This window comes from Acinonyx jubatus, chromosome A2 (genome assembly GCF_027475565.1).
Source record: "Acinonyx jubatus isolate Ajub_Pintada_27869175 chromosome A2, VMU_Ajub_asm_v1.0, whole genome shotgun sequence".
NCBI classification, from domain to species: Eukaryota; Metazoa; Chordata; class Mammalia; order Carnivora; family Felidae; genus Acinonyx; species Acinonyx jubatus.
The window spans coordinates 53392927-53415986 of NC_069383.1; the positions used below are offsets into that span (position 1 = coordinate 53392927).

The 23060-nt window shown below is 39.4% G+C and overlaps 1 protein-coding gene and 1 long non-coding RNA gene across 3 annotated transcripts in view; both read left to right on the forward strand.

Moving 5' to 3' along the window:
* The window catches only part of LOC113604058 (uncharacterized), a 29716-nt gene extending 22331 nt beyond the window's left edge, over positions 1 to 7385 (forward strand). Inside the window, exon 3 of the long non-coding RNA XR_003425860.2 lies at positions 7248 to 7385. This is a non-coding gene — a long non-coding RNA (uncharacterized LOC113604058). The remainder of the gene's footprint in view (positions 1 to 7247) is intronic.
* Positions 7386 to 7536: 151 nt separating this feature from the next.
* TOMM7 (translocase of outer mitochondrial membrane 7) overlaps positions 7537 to 23060 on the forward strand; it is a 58790-nt gene continuing 43266 nt past the window's right edge. Inside the window, exons 1-3 of one of the 2 annotated variants that reach the window (XM_015080458.3) lie at positions 7544 to 7720; positions 11559 to 11607; positions 16204 to 16420. In XM_015080458.3, the coding sequence (XP_014935944.1) occupies positions 7618 to 7720; positions 11559 to 11607; positions 16204 to 16219 (168 nt within the window). In that variant the 5' untranslated portion in view covers positions 7544 to 7617 and the 3' untranslated portion in view covers positions 16220 to 16420. Of the gene's footprint in view, positions 7721 to 11558; positions 11608 to 16203; positions 16421 to 23060 lie in introns of those variants that run through there. The other variant, XM_053218313.1, reaches the window with a different exon arrangement.

The following is a 23060-nucleotide window of genomic DNA, read 5'->3' on the forward strand; positions in this document are numbered from 1 at the left end:
AAAGATTAGTCACACGGACAAGTAACTTACCAATATACTTGTCTGACTCTAACTAGATCATGAAATCCTCAAGTGGAAGGCTGTGCCTTATTTTCTTGTTTCTTCACACATAATTATCTATGGCACAGGTTTCTGGACATTGTCTGTACTCAATATCCCAGAATGGAAAAATGCATAAAAAACAACTGTGGCTTATGAATGTGATGTTAATAATAAGATTGAGTCTTAAACCAACTATGTAGCAGGCATTGTGAAGTGGTACAAAGAACATGAGTTTTGGAGGACTGGAAATGAGGTCTGTGGAGTGCCTGGCACAGGGAGGTATCTGATACATGGTACTTAGTTAATACAGTGATACTATATGATTTAATCTTTCTCACACACAACCCGGTTAGGTAGCGTGTTAGCTCAGGCTGCCATAACGGAACACCACAGACTGGGTGGCAACAGAAATTTATTTTCTCATAGTTCTGGAGACTCCTCCACATCCCAGATCAAGGTGCAGACAGGTGAGGCCTCTCTTCCTGGCTTACAGGTAGCTCCCTTCTCACCATGACCGTGTCCTCACGTGGACTTTCCTCTCTGCTTGCAGGTGGAGAGAGAGCTCTGGCATCTTTTCTAAGGACACCAGCCCTATCAGACAAGGGCCCCACACTTACAACCTCACTTAACTTTTTTTTTTAATTTTAATTTTATTTTTTAAAATTTACACCCAAATTAGTTAGCATACAGTGCAACAATGATTTCAGGAGTAGATTCCTTAATGCCCCTTCCCCATTTAGCCCATCTCCCCTCCCACAACCCCTCCAGTAACCCTCTGTTTGTTCTCCATATTTAAGACTCCCTTCTATTTTGTCCCCCTCCCTGTTTTTATGTTATTTTTGCTTCCCTTCCCTTATGTTCATCTGTTCTGTGTCTTAAAGTCCTCATATGAGTGAAGTCATATGATGTTTGTCTTTCTCTGACTAAATTCGCTTAGCATAATACCCTCCAGTTCCATCCACATAGTTGCAAATGGCAAGATTTCATTCTTTTTGATTGCCAAGTAATACTCCATTGTGTGTGTGTATATATCTATCTATCTATTTCATATCTTCTTTATCCATTCAGCCGTCGATGGACATTGGGCTCTTTCCATACTTTGGCTATTGTTGATAGTGCTGCTATAAACATTGGGGTGAGGGGCGCCTGGGTGGCTCAGTCAGTTGAGCGTCCGACTTCGGCTCAGGTCATGATCTCGCGGTTCGTGAGTTTGAGCCCCACGTCAGACTCTGTGCTGACAGCCAGAGCCTGGAGGCTGCTTCAGATTCTGTGTCTCCCTCTCTCTCTGGCCCTTCCCCTCTCGAGCTCTGTCTCTCGCTCTTTCTCTCAAAAATAAACATTTAAAGGGGCGTCTGCGTGGCTCAGTCGGTTGGGCATCCGACTTCGGCTCAGTTCACGATCTCGCCGTCCGTGAGTGCGAGCCCCGCATCGGGCTCTGGGCTGATGGCTCAGAGCCTGGAGCCTGCTTCCAATTCTGTGTCTCCCTCTCTCTCTGCTCCTCCCCCGTTCATGCTCTGTCTCTCTCTGTCTCAAAAATAAATAAAACGTTAAAAAATAAATAAATAAACATTAAAAAAAAACAACATTGGGGTGCATGTGTCCCGTTGAAACAGCATACTTGTATCCCTTGGATAAATACCTAGTAGTGCAATTGCTGGGTTGTAGGGTAGTTCTATGTTTAATTTTTTGAGGAACCTCCATACTGTTTTCCAGAGTGGCTGCACCAGCTTGCATTCCCACCAGCAGTGCAAAAGAGATCCTCTTTCTCTGCATCCTTGCCAACATCTGATGTTGCCTGAGTTGTTAATGTTAGCCATTCTGACAGGTGTAAGGTGATATCTCATTGTGGTTTTGATTTGTATTTCCCTGATGATGAGTGATGTTGAGCATTTTGTCATGTGTTGGTTGGCCATCTGGATGTCTTCTTTGGAGAAGTGTCTATTCATGTCTTTTGCCCATTTCTTCACTGGATTATTTGTTTGTTGTGTGTTGACTTTGATAAGTTCTTTCTAAATTTTGGATACTAACCTTTTTTCTGATATGTCGTTTTCAAATATCTTCTCCCATTCTGTAGGTTGCCTTTTAGTTTTGCTGATTGCTTCCTTCGCTGTGTAGAAGCTACTTATTTTGACGAGGTCCCAGTTGTTCATTTCTGCTTTTGTTTCCCTTGCCTCCAGAGATGTGTTGAGTAGGAAGTTGCTGTGGCCAAGATCAAAGAGATTTTTGTCTGCTTTCTCTTCGAGGATTTTGATGGCATCCTGTCTTACAGTGAGATCTTCCATCCATTTTGAGTTTATTTCTGCATATGGTGTAAGAAAATGGTCCAAGTTCATTCTTCTGCATGTCGCCATCCAGTTTTCCCAGCACCACTTGCTGAAGAGACTGTCTTTATTCCATTGGATATTCCTTCCTGCTTTGTCAAAGATGAGTTGGTCATACGTATGTGGGTCCAATTCTGGGTTCTCTATTCTGTTCCATTGATCTGAGTGTCTGTTCTTGTGCCAGTACCATACTGTCTTGATGATTACAGCTTTGTAGTATAGCTTGAGGTCTGGGATTGTGATGCCTCCCGCTTTGGTTTTCTTTTTCAAGATTGCTTTGGCTATTTGGGGTCTTTTCTGGTGGCACACAAATTTTAGAATTATTTGTTCTAGCTCTGTGAAGAATTCTGGCCTTTCATTTAACTTTAATTACCTCCTTAAAGGCCTTATCTCCAAACCCATTTACTAGGGTCTTGGGGCTTCAACATCTGAGTTTGGGGGGAATACAGTTCAGTCCATAATAAGTAGTTACTTTTCCCATTTTACCAATGGGGAAATAGATATTTAAAGGAATGGTCCTGTTCTTCCATGAAGCCTGATTGTGTTGTCAGATATGTTGACTACTTGTATTTCTTTCCACGGGTTTTTTCCTTCTTACAACCAAAAAGAGCTCAACCACCAAATCCTTCCTTCCTTCCTTCCTTCCTTCCTTCCTTCCTTCCTTCCTTCCTTCCACAGAGAAAGAGTGTGTGCACAAGCAGGGGAGGGGGGGGAGAGAGAGAGAGAGAGAGAGAGAGAGAGAGAGAGAGAGAGAGAGAGAATCCCAAGCAGTCTCCATGCTGTCAGCGGAGAGCCTGATGTGGGGCTTAAACTCACGAACTGTGAGATCATGACCTGAGCCAACTGAGCCACAAGGTGCCTTGCATCTAATCTTCGCTAAAGGTATTTTTTCTAAGAAGAGTCTGTAGCATCTTTTCTTTGGATAGTGCTGTGAAACCCTGACAGTTTCCCCCCCTTATTTTCTCACCTTTATGCCTTCACCTCTCTTGTGCTATTTTATAATTAGATGAGACCACAGGGGTGATAATGTAATTGATTAGTTCCACTTTCTCTACATCACAGAACAGGAAGCATGACATAGCCAGGAGTGTCATGTCTTCCATTCCCAAAGCTGGGAATGGAAGGTTGTTTAGCATACAACAGACTCTAGGTGGCATTATCTTGTTTCCCTCTCACCAGAAACCATGTTATTCTCCCTCTGAAGGCTGTGAACATTATAACTCGATATTGTGTACTTCATGGCTTCTGCATATTCATGTCTTCTACTACTTAATGTCATCTATTCTCTCTGTCTTATCAGTTTCAGTCAAATTGGTATTTTTTTGTGTCTTGAGTTCAAATCTCACTTAGAATCTGAGTCGGTTCAGCCAGTCAAGCATACCTTTAGGTTACTGGCCAGTTTATGATCTCATCACGTATATTACTCCAGTACAATGGAAACAGTTTTTTCATCTATCATGCCTTGAGGGAAATGTTCTTTGCGAATATACAATGACTTTTCTTCTAATGTTGTGTTTATGTCTCTTCTATAAGGCAGTCTAGTGTTATGGTTAACATCCAAGTTCTGGATTAAGAGTTTCTGGGTTTTGCAGTGTCTGGGTGGCTCAGCTCAGGTCACGAGCTCATGGTTTGTGAGTTTGATCCCCACATCAGGTTCTGCGCTGACAGTGCAGAGCCTGCTCGGGGTTCTCTTTCTCTCCCTCTCTCTCTGCCCCTCCCATGCTCTCTCTCTCTCTCTCAAAATAAATAAATTTTAAAAACTTAAAAATTTTTTAATTAAAAAAAAGTGTCTTAGGGGCGCCTGGGTGGCGCAGTCGGTTAAGCGTCCGACTTCAGCCAGGTCACGATCTCGCGGTCCGTGAGTTCGAGCCCCGCATCAGGCTCTGGGCTGATGGCTCGGAGCCTGGAGCCTGTTTCTGATTCTGTGTCTCCCTCTTTCTTTTCCCCTCCCCCGTTCATGCTCTGTCTCTCTCTGTCCCCAAAAAAATAAACATTGAAAAAAAAATTTAAAAAAAAGTGTCTTATTTTAAACTCCACTTGTACCACTTACGAAGTATAACAAGCTTGGGGAAATTTACTTCACTTCCCTGGGCCTCAATTTCCTTATCTGTAAAATGAAGATGAAAATATAGCCTCTACCTCATAGAGCTGTGAGGATACAAAGTTCAGGTGGATGAGCCCTTAGCACAGGGCATGCATATAGTAAGTGCCTGGTAAGTATTAGTTATTTCTAATTGATTGAATATTTTTGCTCATTAGGAAGGAGAATGCCAGTTTTTTGCTAAGGATATCTCTAATTGTAAATTTACAAATGAGCTTTTAGATACATGCTCTGTGACAGATGAAGTAGCATGATTATTAAGGCTGTTATTTCCTGATGAAATTCATTCATCAATTTTATAAGTGTTTATAAATACAGTCATTGGGAATATAAGATTAATTAGAGTCTCTACCTGTGATCTACTTGGGGAGATAGGCATCTAAATGATAATAAATCAACCTGAAAATGGTGGCACAGAGAAACAGAGAAAGTGTTCAACTTGCCCTACACAGGGGCAGAAGCAAGTCAAAGGAGATTACAGTTTGGAGGAGATACTTGATTGGCCGTAAATAAAGAACAGGGTGTGGGAAAGCATTTCTGGCAGAGGTAACAGCAGAGATGAGAGATAATATGATACTTTCAAGAACCCTGTAGGTTGTGCAATGGATCTTTAATCTTTTATCCTAAAGGCAATGTGGAGTCCTTGGGGGGGGGGGTGTGCTTTTGTTTTAAAATCTACCTTTATTGTTTTCCTCTTTTGATAAAAGTCGTATGTGCACATTATGAAAAGACAAGTAACACTACAGAGGTATATGCATGGAAACTGAAGATTTCCAATAATTCCTTCCCTTGTCCCCTGAAATAATTACTACTACAAAGAGTTTGGAGTATATTCTCTATTTTTCTTTCTCTCTATGCACACAGTAACAAATATATGGTGATTATTATTATAATAGGAGAAGAATATCTTCTGTGTGCTTTTTATATATCTTTCAATGATTTAGTATTGAAGTTTTTCAGCAGGATATTAAGTTTGGAGGGAAAACTGGGGGTAGGGTTGAGGCGCCAAGGCTGGAGAAAGGGAGGCAATCTCTGCCTCAATAGATAAAGTTGAGTTTCTGGACTTATAAATACTCATCAAGGCCAGCTAAGTCCCATGCTCCCTATTAAGTTTTTTTATTTTTTTTTCTATGTAATATATTTTATTTTATTTTATTTTATTTATTTTTCAATATATGAAATTTATTGTCAAATTGGTTTCCATGCAACACCCAGTGCTCATCCCAAAAGGTGCCCTCCTCAATACCCATCACCCACCCTCCCCTCCCTCCCACCCCCCATCAACCCTCAGTTTGTTCTCAGTTTTTAAGAGTCTCTTATGCTTTGGCTCTCTCCCACTCTAACCTCTCTCTTTTTTTTTTTCCTTCCCCTCCTCCATGGGTTTCTGTTAAGTTTCTCAGGATCCACATAAGAGTGAAAATATATGGTATCTGTCTTTCTCTGTATGGCTTATTTCACTTAGCATCACACTCTCCAGTTCCATCCACGTTGCTACAAAGGACCATATTTTAAGTTTTTTTTTCTAATCATCTGAGATCACAATGCTAGCTCTCCCTCCTAAAACTTGTCCACTTTCCCCTCAGATGTGTATAATTTACTATGGAATTTAGCACATTCACATTGCATTGGAATCATCTGTTTACTCGTCTTTTCTACTCAAACATGAAATTCTTAATGGCAATGCCTTTAAACAAAATCTTATATACCTAGTGCCTAGCATACAGTAAGGCTCAATGAATGTTTGATGAAGGCAAATGACGGTTTTGTTCAGCCCAATTGGCAGAAATATGTATCAGGCATTTGGATAAAAAGATTAGAAACAGTTCCCTTGTCTGTAAAATGAGACCTGTAATATATTTTTTTTTCTTTACAAGAATTAGTAAAACAAGTTTAATGCAATGCAATCTTAAATTCTGTTAAGGATTAAAACGAACTATTATATTTGAAACACTTAACACAGTGACAGGTGTAGTAGTCACAGGTTATTGTCATGAAGATGAGCCAAATACAGGAAAAGCCATAAAGGCAGGGGGAATTTTCAGGTGTCATTGGGCACCTTCAGAATTTGACAGAAAATGTCATAATGTATCTTGGGGATAATCTAGGAGAGCCTTCAGGGACAAGGACTTAGAAATCTCCTACAGCCTTAGAAATCCAGAAGTCCTGGAGTAGGATCAAAAGTTCAAATAACAACAGAGGTCAGTCAGGAAGCCAGTGAAAAAAAAAATTGGGAACGCTGGCTACACATTAGAATCACCTGGGAAACTGATGGCAAAGGAATGGGCCAGCTCCTATCCTGAAGTAATCAGAATTTCCAGGAGTAGGTCCCCAACACGAGTATGTCTTTAAATTTCTTCAGGTGAGTCTAATGTGCAGCCAGGGGTGAGATCCACTGCAATTCTAAAACCAATGAGGGCAAGATAGGTGAACAGGTGTGTCTTTTCTCCTGCTGATTGTTGCAATACTGTTTGCCAGCTTCTTTGTAAAAGTGCAGATTTCCATGTGAAGTTACCCAAATTTAAAAATGTTGGCAAGTAATTTATAATGTTAAAACGAAGAAGAAAAACAACGAAACACCGCGGGAATCAAAGAAAACATGGATAGTGGCCCAGTTGGCCACCAGTTCATAACCTCCCTTGCAGTTCAACCTTCGGGTAGAAGAAACAAACTGATACTGAAAGTGGTTATTTAACACTTTGCCCAAGACTGCACACCAAATCAGAATGGGAGTCGGGACTAAAACATAGTCCTTTGGAATTTAGTTAATATTCCTTCTTTTTCAGGAGAGGAACACTTGCAGGTGCACAATAAAACACGGGTAAGGATAAAGTGCGTTCCAGGCTGAAGGAAGTCCCAAAGCACTGCCTCGGGCATCCCATAATCAGCAAACCCCAGCGATTCCTAAAACTTAGGAAAGTAAAATCAGGACTCCGGGGGGGAGGGCGGGGAAGAACCAGACACGCATGCGCCGTCCACAGGTAGCGCCGCGGAGGGGCGTCTTGTCTGGACAGGCGATGAATTACGACCTCTGCTGGCGGCGTCACGACTTCTGCCGTAAATGCGGTGTTTGGCGCGTGCGCGTCTTTCCTTTTCGGAGTCCCTAAGCTGCCGCTGGCGTTGAAGTGTTCTCAGTTCGCCGCTCCGGCTGTCGCCATGGTGAAGCTGAGCAAAGAGGCCAAGCAGAGGCTGCAGCAGCTCTTTAAGGGCGGCCAGTTTGCCATCCGCTGGGGCTTTATTCCTCTCGTGATTTACCTGGGTCAGTAGGAGGAGAACCTGGAAGGAGACGGGAGGGAAGGGTATGCGGAGGCCTTGCCTCCATTTTTGGCTTTCTAGGGCGGGAGACAGAAACCGGACCACGCCGTGCACGTCCTTTGATGTTGTCTAGTCAGTGGGGTCGGTCTAAGCTGAGTTCAAGTTCTTGTCTGTCCTTTACTGTTTTTTAAATGGTCTTTAACAAGTTTTTTAAATTCTCATTCTATTTTAACATCTATAAAATGGAGGTGACCTACCTTTGAGGATTGTTGGGAGAGTTAGGCGACCTGATATATTTGAAAGCGATCACTCATTCTGTCATTAGGGGGGTTTTCCCGGCATTTGTCCTCACTTCTACAGGTGGTCCTAAATAGAAAGAGGCCTGTAGACCTCGTGGATATGCCCCGTCTTGAAGCATGATTATGACAGTAGTTTTTGCTTAGTTGCACAGTGAAGAGTTTGCATGATTTTTGTTAGGATCGCATTTTATAGGTGAGGGAATGGAATCAGAGAGAAATTTCTTTCGGAAGGACACACAGCTGTTAAGTGGGGAACTATGAACTCAAGTAATGGGGTATCAAGGCCCGTACTTTTTTTTTTTTTTTTTTAATGTTTACTTATTTTTGAGAGAGAGTGCGATTGGAAGAGGAACAGAGAGGGCGAGACACAGAATCAGAAGCAGGCTCCAGGCCCCGAGTACAGAGCCTACTGGGAGGCTGGAACCCATAGACCAACTGGGAGATCATGACCTGATCTGAAGTCTGAGGTTTAACTGGCTAAGCCACCTAAACACCCCTTCAAGGCCCATACTCTTAATCACTGTGCTGTACTGCAAGCATTTAAGTACTTAGACAAATATTGACACCTAGGGCTGTACATTGGGACTTTATCCTATTTCTAGTCTTGGATAGTTTTTTGTTTTTCTGGGTTTTTTTTGTTGTTGTTGTTGTTTTTTTGAAGTATAGGTGATACACAATGTTATATTACTTTCAGGTGTACAATGTGGTGGAAAGGAAAGGTTCCAGCTCTATCAGTTGAGTATACAGTTTGATATTTTCTAAAACTCAGTTTCACACTTTTAAAACCCTGTGATTTTAACAAGGTGCAGCTTCCTGTTTGTTTTAGGTGTCCTGCATTGTTCAAGATAAAGTACATTCATTCTTAGTCTTGACAACCCTTAATTTTGCTGGATGTTTTCCAGGTAGCTGTCACTCCCATTTCCCCATGCAATGTAAACCTACCGGTAATCTGGGGATACTTTGGTATAAAGACTTAAAAAGATCTTTTTCCTACCTATTTTGAATGTTTTTTTATTTGTTTTTAAGCATTATTGTGGCGTTTAGCAACTTTGTATAGGTGTCAAGGATTAGAACACATAGTTGTGATAGCCTGCTCTTACAAGCTGTGTACCCCCTCTTTCTCTGCCCCCCCCCCCCCAAAGGACCCAGTTTACTTAGCCAAACACTAGGACGAGCTCTCCTTTTAGCTAAGAAAGTTATGAGGACTTAGGTCCTTCCCCTTCTTTGTGCCTCCTTTTTCCATTGATGCATGTAGCGGGTCCTTTTTTTAGCTTGCACTTTGGACCCTCTGATTTCTTTGCTGCTCTATAAATCTTTACATCTATCTTTCGCTCCTCCCTTTTTTGTTTTGTGGTTCCTTTTCTATAGCTAGAAAGTTGTAGCTGGTTGCTACATTCTGTGTATCAAGGGCTTTGGTCCGAAGAGAATGCTTCCCCTACTCCCCCCCCTCCCCCCCCCCCCCCCAGAGTTTATTTTTCCTATTGTGCCCACTGGAGGTATTCTCTTTCTTAGCACTACCATTATGATGATTTTTCACCCTAGCTTCCAACTCAGGTTGACAGTAATGTTAGAGCTATCTTTTTAGTAATTCTTCCTTGTTAATCATTGTCTTTTTCCTTTCACTGCGTAGAAATTTAATTTTTTATTTTCTTTTTATTTTTTTAAATTTATTTAATTTACATCCAAGTTAGCTTATAGTGCAACAGTGATTTCAGGAATAGATTCCTTAATGCCCCTTACCCAATTACACCGTCCCCTCCCCCCCCACAACCTCTCCAGTAACCAGTTTGTTCTCCATATTTAAGAGTCTCTTATGTTTTGTCTCCCCGTTTTTATTTTTGCTTCCCTTCCCTTATGTTCATCTGTTTTGTATCTTAAAGCCCTCATAGGAGTGAAGGCATAAGATATTTGTCTTTTCTGACTAATTTCACTTAGCATAATACCTCTAGTTCCATCCGTCTAGTTGCAAATGGCAAGATTTCATTCTTTTTGATTGCCATGTAATACTTTATTGTACATATATACCACACCTTTATCCATTCATCCATCGATGGACATTTGGGCTCTTTTCATATTTTGGCTGTTGGTTGACAGTGCTGCTATAGAAATTTAATTTTATGTCCAACCTAGTTCCCAGTCAGTTTCTTTTTCTTCTCCCCCTCAGCTCTCAGTAAAACCTAGAACTGTGGATTGAATTTAGGTTTAAACATAACTTTTAGGGCTTCAGGGAGTACATGGGAATATAGTACCATAAAATAGAACAGTGGCATGATGATAATCTGTTTGGACATTAACCAGTAGGAAGATTTTAATGAATTACCTATTGGAAGACAATTCTCCATGGTGTCTTGAATTTCTACAAATCTTGTGAGCAGGGATTCTGACCACCTTTTGTTCCATATTTTTAAGGATGTTTGTGGAGTGAACAGCCTTGGAAAACAGTATTTCCTTTTAGAGCAAAGGGGAAGCAGTGCTCACTACCCATCACAAAAGATTGTGTTTCCTTAAACTCAGGGTTCATCTAAAAATGATGATATTCTGACTAGTTATTGCTAGGAGTAATGAACTGTCCTTTGTTTTTGACTCGCGATCTTGTGTCTTCTACCAGCATCTGTGAAACTGGCAGGCTAGTTTGTTGTCTTGAAAATGGGGTAAAATTTCATACCACTCACAGTTCTTGATGCTTACTTTAATTTTAATGAACAAATTAGATATATGTTATCCAGTTAATAAATATATTTTAAATGATAAAAGGTTTATTTGATCATACTTGTAACAAGAGTGTTGACTTAATTAGATTGTTAAACAATAACTTGGTGTTTTCTCCTTTTTATTTCCAGTCTTTGCTTTATAAAAAGAGGTTTATCCAAAAGAGGATAAAATAAGATATCCTCAATTGTTTTTTTAAAAATTGAGTTTTTTAAATATTGTTTAAAAAAAAATCTTTAAAAAAAAGCTGAGCCTGGGTTGCTCAGTTGGTTAAGGGTCTGACTTTGGATCAGATCATGATCTCCCAGTTTGTGGGTTCAAGCCCTGCATCAGGTTCTGTGTTGACAGCTCAGAGTCTGGAGCCTGCTTCAGATTTTGTGTTTCCCTCTCTGCCCCTCCCCCTCTGTCGCGTGCACATGCTCTCTTTCTCTTTTTCTTTCTCTCTCTCTCTCAAAAATAAACATTAAAAAATTTAAAAAAAATTCATTTTGTTCTTTGTAGTCTTTTACCCAGTATGATGGTAGTTGTGGCACCTTTTTTAAGTAAAGACTAATAATGAAAGTGCGTTCTAAGGGTTACGTGCTAATTGTGTATATAATAAGGATAAGGTTATTTGTCCTCCTTAGTGGTTAGTCCTCGACATAATCTCATATCCTAGTTAAGACTCAAGACTTCTATAGCACACAGGTAAATTTAGATGGTGCTAGTAGATATCATTCTAGCCTACCCTAGGTTGATTTGAAAAGAAAAATTCTTGATTACAAATGTTTTGTCTGCTACGGTTTTAATTGCTATTTATTCTGTTTCTCTCTCCTCCTCCCCATTACCCTCCAGGATTCAAGAGGGGTGCAGATCCTGGAATGCCTGAACCAACTGTTTTGAGGTACTGCTCTTACAAATAAACATTGCAGGGCAAATGTTCATCTGTTAGCACTGAATCACTAGGAAGCAAGAGTTGTAGTGGTAGGCATTGTAAATGGAGCTGTACTAGTCAGTACAGTTTTGGGTTGTTGGGAAATTGCAGCAGTTTGTAGACCAGTCTAGCTTGTGTTATCAGGTAAGTACTTTCTTTCCCCTTCCTAATTTGATTTTACTGTACCGTGTTATAATTGTAATTAAATGTATTTAAAAGAAAAAGAAGTAACGTATCATCCTACCACTTTGAAAGGTGAATAAACTTTTTAATTAGCCATATTTCTGTTTTCATTCAGCCTTTTATGTCATTTTAACAAGAATACATAGGATTTTATTTTCTTCACCTAAAATTACAATTGATGTCTCCTATTTTCAACTTGTTGATCACTTACCATTTAGGTTTTCAATTTTCAGTAGTTTATATAATAGTATAGTGAACGTTTTAAGAAAGATTTTATAGGTTTTGATTTATTTCCTTATAATAAATTCTCAAGGGAGTAAGTCTAAGTGTATGAACATTTATGGCTCTGAAAATGCATTGTCAAATTTCTATGTCAGAAAGTCTTGCCAGTAGTGGATAAGCACTTGTGAAATCTTCACATACCCACACTATACATGTTTGTGTACTCACAAACGTATGTATATGTTCACACATGAACATACATATATACATCTTCTGTATACAAGTGTGTATTTATATATAAAGGCAGAATCTGTAATAGGCAGGTTTGCTGTAAAAGACTGATAATTTGTGGCACGATGATGACCAGGACCTGTCCAGGTGCTGTGCGATTTCATTTTGACTTTCTGTCTTACGGATATTTCTTGTGGATTGCTCTAACAGACTTTTCCTGGCTATTCTAGGTCTTCTGTTTCTTCAAACTCCTACTCTAAGCCTTTTTTTTTTTTCCTAGAATGGTCAGAAAATAATAGTAATATCTCTAACAGTCACCTACAATGCATTAGCCACTGTTTTAGGTGGTTTATATACAGTGTCTGTAATTGTCACTTCAGTACTTGAGAGCAGGTCACAGAGTCGGTAGGTGGTGGAGTGTGTCGGTCTCCAAAGCCTACACTCTTTCCACTGGGCCATGTGGGCTCCCCCAGATAATCTTACCACTTTTCTTAGCACACTGCCATCTGATAATGAATTTCCTTCATCCCCTCTACCTTACCAGCCTCTCCTTTCTCACTGGAAGGGGTTTTTCTTATAAGTTTCCACTGTATATGCCCTCAATTTGTCCATTTCTGCAGTTACTCTCTTCTTCCCTGATAAAGTTCTTCAATAAATGGTCTTCACTGCTGTTTTTCTTCACTTTGCTCTCCCTTTAACCATTTATGGTTTGGCTTAAAACTGGTTTCAAGTGGTCCCCACGAAGTTGCTTTTTTCTTAGCCTCTACATTTTGAACTATGAGATGGGGACTTGAGGTAATGTATCTGCTATTTACTAGCTGATTGAACTCAGACCAGTTATTTTCACAGGGAAATACTAACTACCTTAGGAAGCATCAGAGATGGGATTGCCTACTCACGCTGTGTGAACATTTTCCAAGTACTGGAAATTATCATCAAATACCTTTTTCCAAGAGGCCATTAACTTTTCTAGGGTGATGTTTCCTCTATATAAGTTGTGTATAATATCTGCTTCATAAAGTTTTCATGACGATTGAATAAGTATATTGTATATGAAGTATGAGTACTTGTTAAGTAATATGTAAGCAATATACTGTTAATAATTTTTAATCTTTTCTGTGTTATCTTCTTTACTTCAGTTCTTTATCATGTGAGAACTTGGTCTAGCACAAGCTACTGCATGCTTCCCAGAATAAACTATATTTTTGTGCCTTTGCTCCAGTGCTTGTGCTTCCTCAGCCTAGAGTGCTTTTTCCCTTGTTTCCACTTGATGAAAACCTATGTCTAGAAAAGCCCAGTCTCAAATGTCATCACTTAAATCTTTTCCCCCTTCTCCTAGCTGAGACCTCTCCATTTTTTTGCATTCCCATAATATTCTTTTGTGTGCATGATTCTCTGCCTTATATTATGCTTGTTGCTTATTTAAAGTACGTCTTGTCCTATAAGTACCTAAAGTAGTTGTCAACGAGAGTCGAATTAATTAAATGACGCTGACCTCTTAGTGGCTTTTTGGATAAGAATTGATGTAGGATTGCTCTTGTGGTAGCACTTTTAGAATGGATCTGCAAGCTGGGATAAAGCATTTTATGTGCCCCAGGTCAGGTGATAGAGGATCCAGAGATGGGAATAGAATGTGCTCTTCTGTTGTACTTCTTTTTGGCTTCAGTTGTCCCATCAAGAGTTGACCCTTCACAGCTACCACAGTCTGGATGAAGCAACCAGCCCCTGCTCTTTCATTTCTTCACCATGTGTTGCCTTAGTGCTCCTCTCTCTCTGCTGCTCTCTCATTCTTTTCTGCCATTAGGGACGTCTTCTGGTTTCCTTCCAGGGGTATTTGTGATTTAGATAAGAATTGGTTGAGGGCCTGAAAAGGGTTATTCAGTTAGAGAATTTCATATATCGTGCTGCTTGTGCTACGGAGGCCGACAGAGAGACCTTCCTGGGTTGCCTGTACTATACCCTGAAAGGAACAGAATTAGCTAGGATTTTTATTAATGTAAATGTTTTATTAATATAAAATTTGTTCATTAATGTCAGGTTTATATATAAATTTATTATTTTTTAATGTTTATTTATTTTTGAGACAGAGAGAGACAGAGCATGACAGGGAAGGGGCAGAGAGAGAGGGAGACACAAAATTCAAAGCAGGCCCCAGGCTCTGAGCTGTCAACACAGAGCCCGAAATTTATTTGTTATAATGCTTATATATAGTTCATGATTTACTGGTCTGTTTCCCTTGCTAAGTTATAGGGTTCCTAGGGATTAGAACCATATTTATTTTAGTGTCCTCTTTCACCCAGATGGTGCATTATATGTGGTAAGCAAATGTTGGTTGATAGGAGTCTATATTCAAAATGCAGTACTTTAATAATAAACACAGAGCAGTAATGAGTAAAACACTTAGGCAAAATATACGAACACTGAGGTTTAACCAAGAGGATCATTGTTCCCATTATCTGTGTAAGGCCAAGGAAGATTTTCTTTTCTCTTTATTTTGGATACTCCTTACCATAGAGGAGGAGCCCTTAATAGTTGAATAGTTTTTTGTTTTTTCAATTTTTTAACCTTTATTTATTTATTTATTTTTTAATTTTTTTTTCAACTTTTTAAATTTATTTTTGGGACAGAGAGAGACAGAGCATGAACGGGGGAGGGGCAGAGAGAGAGGGAGACACAGAATCGGAAACAGGCTCCAGGCTCCGAGCCATCAGCCCAGAGCCTGACGCGGGGCTCGAACTCACGGACCGCGAGATCGTGACCTGGCTGAAGTCGGACGCTTAACCGACTGCGCCACCGACAGGCGCCCCTAACCTTTATTTATTTTTAAGGGACAGAGACGGGGCATGAACAGGAGAGGGGCAGGGATAGAGGGAGACACAGAATCTGAAACAGGCTCCAGGCTCTGAGCTGTCAGCACAGAGCCTGACGTGGGGCTCAAACCCACAAACTGGAAAGATCATGGCCTGAGCCAAAGTCGGATGCTTAACAGACTGAGTCACCCAGGGCTCCCTTGAGTAGTTTATTTTTATATCTTAAGTGTATGCAAAAATCCTTGGGGCTTAATGGAAAATTTTAATACACTTTTGAAAATTGGAAATAGATGCATGTTAGTTTTTTTTCCCAGGCAAAGGGAAATACTTTTTAAAAATAGAATGTTGAAGTTATCATTTTGTAATGTGATTTCATTTAATGTGACATATTACTAGAAATCACATTTTTAATCAGCAAGGCATAGAAATAAAACACCTCAACAAAAACAAAACAAAAAACACCTTTTGTCTTCCTCCAGAATCCTCTTAGGAAATAGTTTAGAAGTTTGGGCAAGTTAGTGGCTGGAATGATTAAGGTAAGAGTTAGTTGAGGCTGAAATGGAGGCTAATAATTGCCCCTGGGATTTATGTGGTACAAAGGTTAAGAGCACCTGGGTCACATCCCACTCTGCTGCTTAAGTTAGGTAACCATCTCAAAGCCTTCGTTTCCATGTATTTAAAATAAAGGTCATAATTGGGAGTTGGAAACTTTCCACACAGTAGGGACCCGTAGAAAGCATTCAGTAAATGTTATTTTCAGCTTTACTGAGATGGTATCTAATAGTGATGCCATTTTATATTGTGGGTTCATCAGTCCTTCATGTTAATGAAAATCATGAGTCATTTATCTTTTGATTGATCTCAACTTGTTTTCCTCTTTGTTTATAATAGGTAACCACACTGAAAAGTAGCAAAACTGTGTTTCTTTAAATATATGTCTCTATGTTTGATTTTTTTTTTTTTTTTGGCTCGGTGAGATTGATCCTTGTCTTAAAGTATCTCTGAATTTGATAGACGAGTAAACACAAACATATATGTATAAAATCTTCTAGTTCTTAAACTATGTTCAAGTTTTGTACTTTGGGGTTTAATTTATTTCTCCTCTTCACAAACATTTTAGCTTACTTTGGGGATAAAGGTCATCTGGATTGGAAGCAATCAGTGAACAGGAACAACATGGAAGGTGTGCACTCTGGCTGGGATGAGAGATGGGACATCGTTCAGACATTCACCAGTTGAATGGCACAGGGCTCTTCTCAGATGAATCGGTGGCAGTGGAACCTCTACCGACTTATTTATCATAGACTGTATCTAAATAAATGTTTTTAACAATGTTATGTCTTGAGTCCTTATTGAATTGAATATAATGGACCACTAGGTAAAAATTTAGCCTTTTGTACTTTTTCTAAACAATGAATCTATATATGTGTCTAGATGCTACCTTGAAAAATAAAACTTTCGGGGCACCTGGATGGTTCTGTCGGTTGAGTGCTCAAGTCATGATCCCAGGGTCATGGGATCAAGCCCTGCATCCGGTTCCCCATTCAGTGTAGAACCTGCCTGGGATTCTCTCGCTCGTTTCCTCTGCCCCCTCCCTGCTTGCTCGCTCTCTTTCACTTTCTCAAACAAATAAATAGAACTTTCAAGTTCATTCCTGGCCATTCACTTAACAAGGCGATTCCACTTTCCTTTTGCATTGAATGAATAACTCCCTCTGGGATGTTCTAAGGTAGTAAAAGTAGAAACAGTTCTGTTTTGTGACAAAATGTCCCTATTTCCTGCACTTCATTGAGGTAAAGTTGTCATCGAAAGAAATAGGGGTTCTGCGTCTCTGTTGGTAGGGAATGCGAGTGGCTCTGGGAGTTGTGTGTCTGATATATTTGTCAGTTAAATTTTAAGTCTAAGATTTTCCCCACTGGTGTTCGGAAACTAGAACTGGCTGGGCAAGAACCATGGATAGTTAAATAGAAGAGTAGCTTTCTACTAAAGCAGTTAATGGGGATTAGCTTTCAGTGGTTTCCTGGGACCTTTACCTGTTTTTGAATCCTATTTTTATTTAGCTGTTTCCGTAAACCTAACAAAATAGCTCTACTTTCTTAGTTTTGAGAATTATAATTAACATAGGAAAGTAGGCCTGAAACAAGATACACCATTTGGGAGGAGCCCATTGGCTTTGATGTTTTAAGCATCCAGTGTTTAAGTAGAGAATGATGATGAAATGTAATCTCAGGTGACTAGAGCTATCATTCCCAGAAAGTTCTTTCTTACTCCCGATGTAAAACCCTCTTAGCTGTTTAAGCCTATTTCCTTAAGTTTCGTTACCTTTGCCATGGAGACATAGGAGACTGTTATGGAGGCTTATTGCATAAGGAGATTTTAAAGTGGAATTTTTGAGAGCTAACTGCAAGAAAGTCATTTTTGGCAAGCATTTAATGTAATTGCGTCAACATCTCCTGAAAGCTAAGCACTTAATGCTAAAACCTCTTAGCAGTTTTTAAATCCCATAGAATTGTTTAAGACTGTGCCCGCCAGCCTGGCTACAATTTAATGTTGTTTATGAACTTTTGTTTAGTTAGAATTGTGGTGCATGTTTACTTCCCTTTCTCAAGATTTTCAGAAACTGAGAAAGTAAAACTATGTCAGGTGTCCATTTTGATAAAATGCTAATAGGAATAGCAATTTAGGGTTTTGTGTTCATTTAGGGTTAACTTGTAGCTGTAAAAACCCAGTAGGTTTTAAAGTAAGAAATCCAGAGTTAAGTAGGAAGGGAGTAGTTCCTTGATCTCCCATCTGGGGAAGCTAAGGAACAGAGTTTAAGCACAGGTTCAAAGCACAGGTAAGAACTAAGACTATTACATACTCGAATGTGTGTAGGTCTTAAAGTTTGTGAGATGTTTACAATTAAGCTACATTTTATTAAATTTTAATTGTTAGGGCAATGCAATCGAATTCAAGCAGTGGTCTCTTCTGTGTTAGACACTAGAGAGTCCTTACAATTAAGATGATTCCTGACCTTGATGAACTTAGGCAAAAACACTGAACTGATAGGATCTGGTTTGAGTCCTGTCCCTCTACCTAGTTCCTAGCCCTTGGTGAAGTCACTTAATCTTTAGGCTTCAGTTTCTTCCACAAAATGGAATAATAATAACTTGCCCCAAGGTGCTGTTTTCTAAATTGGTGGTTCTTGACAAATTGGCATCACCTGGAAACTTGTTAGAAGCATATATCTTTAGGTCTGGAAATGTTGAAGCCTTGCAATCTCTGCGATTCAGTTACTTCAACCATTATTTTGAATTGTTACCTTGTTATTTTGAGATTGTCCTGGAGTTGCATGCAGTGTAAGAAATTTACAGAAAGATCCTTGTACCCTTTACCTAGTTTTCCTCAATGGCGACATGTAAAATTATAGCTCAGTGTCAGGGTATTGCTATCGATAAGTCAATTTTTCTGTCACCCCAAGGAAGCCTCATCTTGCCCTTTTATAGCCAATCCTCCTCACCCACACCCCGTTCCCATCCCAAATCCCTGGCAGCTAGTAATCTGTTGTCCATATAACTTTGTTATTTCAAAAGAGGTATATAAGTGAAATCATCCAAATAACCTTTGGGATTGGCTCTTTCACTCAGCATATTTATTTGTAGGGTCACTTAGGTTGTGTGTATCGCTTATTCCTTTTTATTGCTGAGTAGTGTACCATGGTATGGATATACATGGAGGACATCTGGTTTCTCAGTTTTTAGCTGTTACAAATAAAGCTGCTACAAACATTTGTGTACAGCTTTTTGTGTGATCAGTGTGTGTTTTAACAAGTCCTCCAGGTGACTGATGCAATTCAGGTTAGAGAATTCCTGCCCTAGACTTGCAGTAGCCTTCCTCCCTCCCCCACACATTAAAGTCTGTTTCTTACATAATGTCCAGAGTGATCCTTTTAAAAGATCACGTCACACCCTCACCAGAACTTTGCAGTGGCTTCCTATCACTGGGAGTAAAATTCTGAGTTTTTATTTTCCATGACCTTCAAGACTGTAATCCGGCCTTATGTGCCTTTGATGTCTTCATTGCCTAGGACTCTTCTCTCCACATTCACTTGCACTCTTAATGTTTTGCTCTCTCCTCTTTCTTCAGTAAGGCCAGGTACATACTTACCTTGGCGTCTGATTTGCTCTTCTCTTTGCTGGAACTCTTCTTGCAAATATCCACATACTTGGCTTCTTCTCTTTAATCTTTACCCAATATCCAGGGCCCTATACACAATAGCACATGGAGTAGTCAAATTCACATCCTAAATTATTTGAAATTATTAAGTCCTCTATGAGAAACCTTAAACATTTCTTTGTATCTCTCCTTGGATGGCTACATTTATACTGAGGTACATTTTACCTACAATAAAATGAACAGATCTTAAATCTATATTTTGATGAGTATTGTCAACTATATATACCTTGTGACTACCACACCAAGATGGGGACCAGGATCTCTTTGAACCTGGGATCCTTAGTGTATCACACACGATAGGTGCTCAACAAATGTTTTGATACAATGTGTAAAGGCTTTTTGAGACCGATGAATTGTAGGGAGGTTTGAATTAATGCTCTTTCCTGTAAGCAAAGATACTAAAAGGTAAATAATAATGAGAACTTTACTCAAAACTGGGATGATGAAAAAGAACGGTACTGCAGTTCTTTCCTGTTGTGTCAAGGACAGTCCAGAAAAGGAAGTAAGGAAAAGGGTGTGGAAACAGGAAAAAGACCTTTTTTTTTTTTTTTCCGGAAGAAAACTGAGACTTGTTCCACTAAGAGGAAATAAGCTATGATATGTCAGCAGCTCCCTGGTGCTCCCTAATGCTTATTGAAAATGAGGCCAGAGACTGGAAAGAACCTTCTAGGGAGCAAAATTAGAGGCCCCAGAAAGTTTTCTAAAAAGCAGAATTGAAGGCCTCAGAAACTGCCAGGAAAGGCTGTCTCTGTGTCTCACGGAATTTCATTTTGCTGCAGACCAGTCGTCATGGCGGATTTTCCTTTCTCCCTTTTTCTGAATCACAATTTAAATGTGGTTATCTTGCTTCTATGCCACCTTTCTGTACATTAGGTAAGTTGGGGGCAGTTAACTTGTTTTTAAGTTCTTAGATTGCTGGACCATGGGGAGCCATCTGGAGCAGATGAGAGGTTCACATTTCCCTGAATTCCTAATCTTTGGTTGCAATGTCTAGATGAGACTTGAGAGTTGGATTTTCAGGAGAGGATTTATTGTGTTTAATATATGAGAATTAGTATGTATAAATATTTGGTCAGCAAAGTAGATATGTCAGAAAATGTCTATCGAAAGTCCATTTTATGTTTCAAATTGTCACATTTAGCTGCTCACTGCAGTCAAGCTCAAAGGCTGTCAGACTCCTTTGCAGTTAGTTGTGACTTTGTGACTAAAATTTGATTATTGAGATGTAAGCAGAAGTGTTGTGTGGTACTTCTGAGAAGTCTCCTTGGGGAAGTATGTTTCTTGGAATGGACATGAAATTACAGGCTTACAGCTATTCTGGACTAGGAAAATAAAGACCAGGCCCTATGAATGACAGAGTGGTTTGCTGTTAGGAGTCTAGGTCTCAGAAGATTTTTTTTTTTTTAATATTTATTTTTGAGAGAGAGTATGTGTACGTGTGTTGGTGGTGTGGTGGGAGGAGGAGCAAAGAGGGAGACAGAGGATCCAAAGCAGGCTCTGTGCTGACTGCAGAGAGCCTGATGCGGGGCTCAAACTCCCCAACTGTGAGATCATGACCCAAGCTGAAGTTGAACCCTTAACCAACTGAGCCACCCAGGCGTCCCTAGTTCTCTGAAGACTTTAATGAGAAACCCCTGGTTTTTCATACCTTTGCTGACTCATGTGTCCTCAACTTGACTGGTCTTTCCAAACAAATGAAATATGGTGTTTTGTAGTTTTAATTTGCATTTTTCTTATGAGTGGGGTAGACCATCTTTTCATATATTTAAGGACCATTTGTGTTTCCTTTAGCCCATTGTCCTGTTGGAGTGCTCATCTTTTCCATATTGATTTATAGGCACTTGATATTTTAGGGAACTTATATCTGTAATGGGAGTTGTAGACCATTTTCCCATTTGTTGTTTGAATTGTGACCATTGTTGCCACATAGAAGTTTTTAAATTTTACTAATAAGATTATTGACTTTTTAAAATCCCTTAAGAGTTTTAAATCATACTTCTAGTCTTTCTATCTTGAGATTATAATTAATATTTTCCCCAAACTATGCTATATTTTGGTTTACATTCCTATATTTTGTTCCATTTCTAAATTGTAACTAAGACAGTTTCTCATTTTACTTCACCATAACTTCTCTTAGTGATCTTTATCTACTTGACTTATTGTTCCAGGGAGGAAATAAGATCAAATAGATCATTTAGTATAGATAGAATATATTAGAGAAGGTGTGGGCGAAGTAAAGTGAGAAGAGATGTTAGTAATAAATTCCAAAAGAATCATTATATCTTGTGGGCATCATACTGTCTCTTGCCTTTGGGCCTTAACAAATGCCCATTAATTAGTTCTTCCTCACTATTCTTTATCCATCTCCCAATCTTACCCATTTACTTGGATTTCTTACATAAAGGCAAACACCTGGTCAATTTGCTTACTGCTATATCCCCTAACACCTAGACTAGTGCATGGCACATAGTGGGATCTTACTCGTTTGGTAAGCAAAGAAGTAGACATGGCATGGAATATAGTTGTCTACTTAAAATCCATTTTTATATAGTCCCTGAAATCTTTGCTCAGCTCACTTCTCTGGTGTCCCAGCAACTGTTCTGTGTTGGGCCTTTGGAAGTCTCACCCTGTGCTCTTTGAACAGCTTGTGGCCAAGGATTGGAGAAGAGTTTCTATAAAGATTCATCATTTAATATGTTTTTTAAATGAGATGTATATGCAATAAACAGGTGCAGCACTAATGTGAGGAGAACTGTATTTGGGGGTCTGTAGTTAGATACGGGTAAATTAGATGGAAGCAGACAATGGGGAGTCTAGAATGGCAGGGGGAAGAGTCTGGATGTCTTCTGATAGGCATTGGAGAGCTGTTATCTGTTAAAAACTAGAAAGAAGAGCTACAAGTGTGTTTTGTTAGACCTAGAATAAAACTTCATGAAATAATTTGTTCAGTTTAAAAATTCTGTAATAGTATGTACTTACTGTCTTTGTAGAACTTCTTTTTCTGTGATACGACATTAATACTGAATATCTTTAACAGGACCATTTTCCAAAATTCATTTTTTTCTTTTATTATTTGGGTCTTCTGAGTATTAGATTGAAGGAAGGGAAATAAAATACCTAAGATTATGTCATTTGCATTTTTTTTTGATATTAATCAGTTCCAATGCCACGTGGATCAAGAGCTTATACAGAATTAGCATAGTGAAAGGGGAAGTATTATCACTTTTATTATCATTCTCATCCTCATTACCATTATTATTTAAAGTAGTTTCTATATTAAAATTTTGCCGTCCTTCACTGGCATGTCTTAGAGTATCAAATCCCAACCTCAGTAATTTACTCCTCTATATTATGCATTATATTTCCAGGATTGTGACACAGGATGGGCATCTTTTTAATGGAGGGTCTGAGACCCAATTCTGGGAGAGCAGGCAGTCCAGTAGAGGTCCTGAACCTGTTGAAGATGAGGGAATGGTTTGGCTTCTGGATGTGGAGAGGATGGAAAGGGGAAAATTTGAATTGTCCAGACATTCTTTCTGCTTAATTCTATGCCCAAGGCTAATTCTTTTTTTTTTTTCTTTTCTTTCTTTCTTCTTTTAAATTTTTTTGATGTGTATTTGTTTTAGAGAGAGAGAGAGAGAGAGAGAGAGAGAGAGAGAGAAAGAGAAACAGAGTGTGAGAAGGGGAGGGGCAGAGAGAGAGAGAGGGAGACACAGAATCCGAAGCAGGTTCCAGGCTCTGGGCTGTCAGCACGGAGCCCTA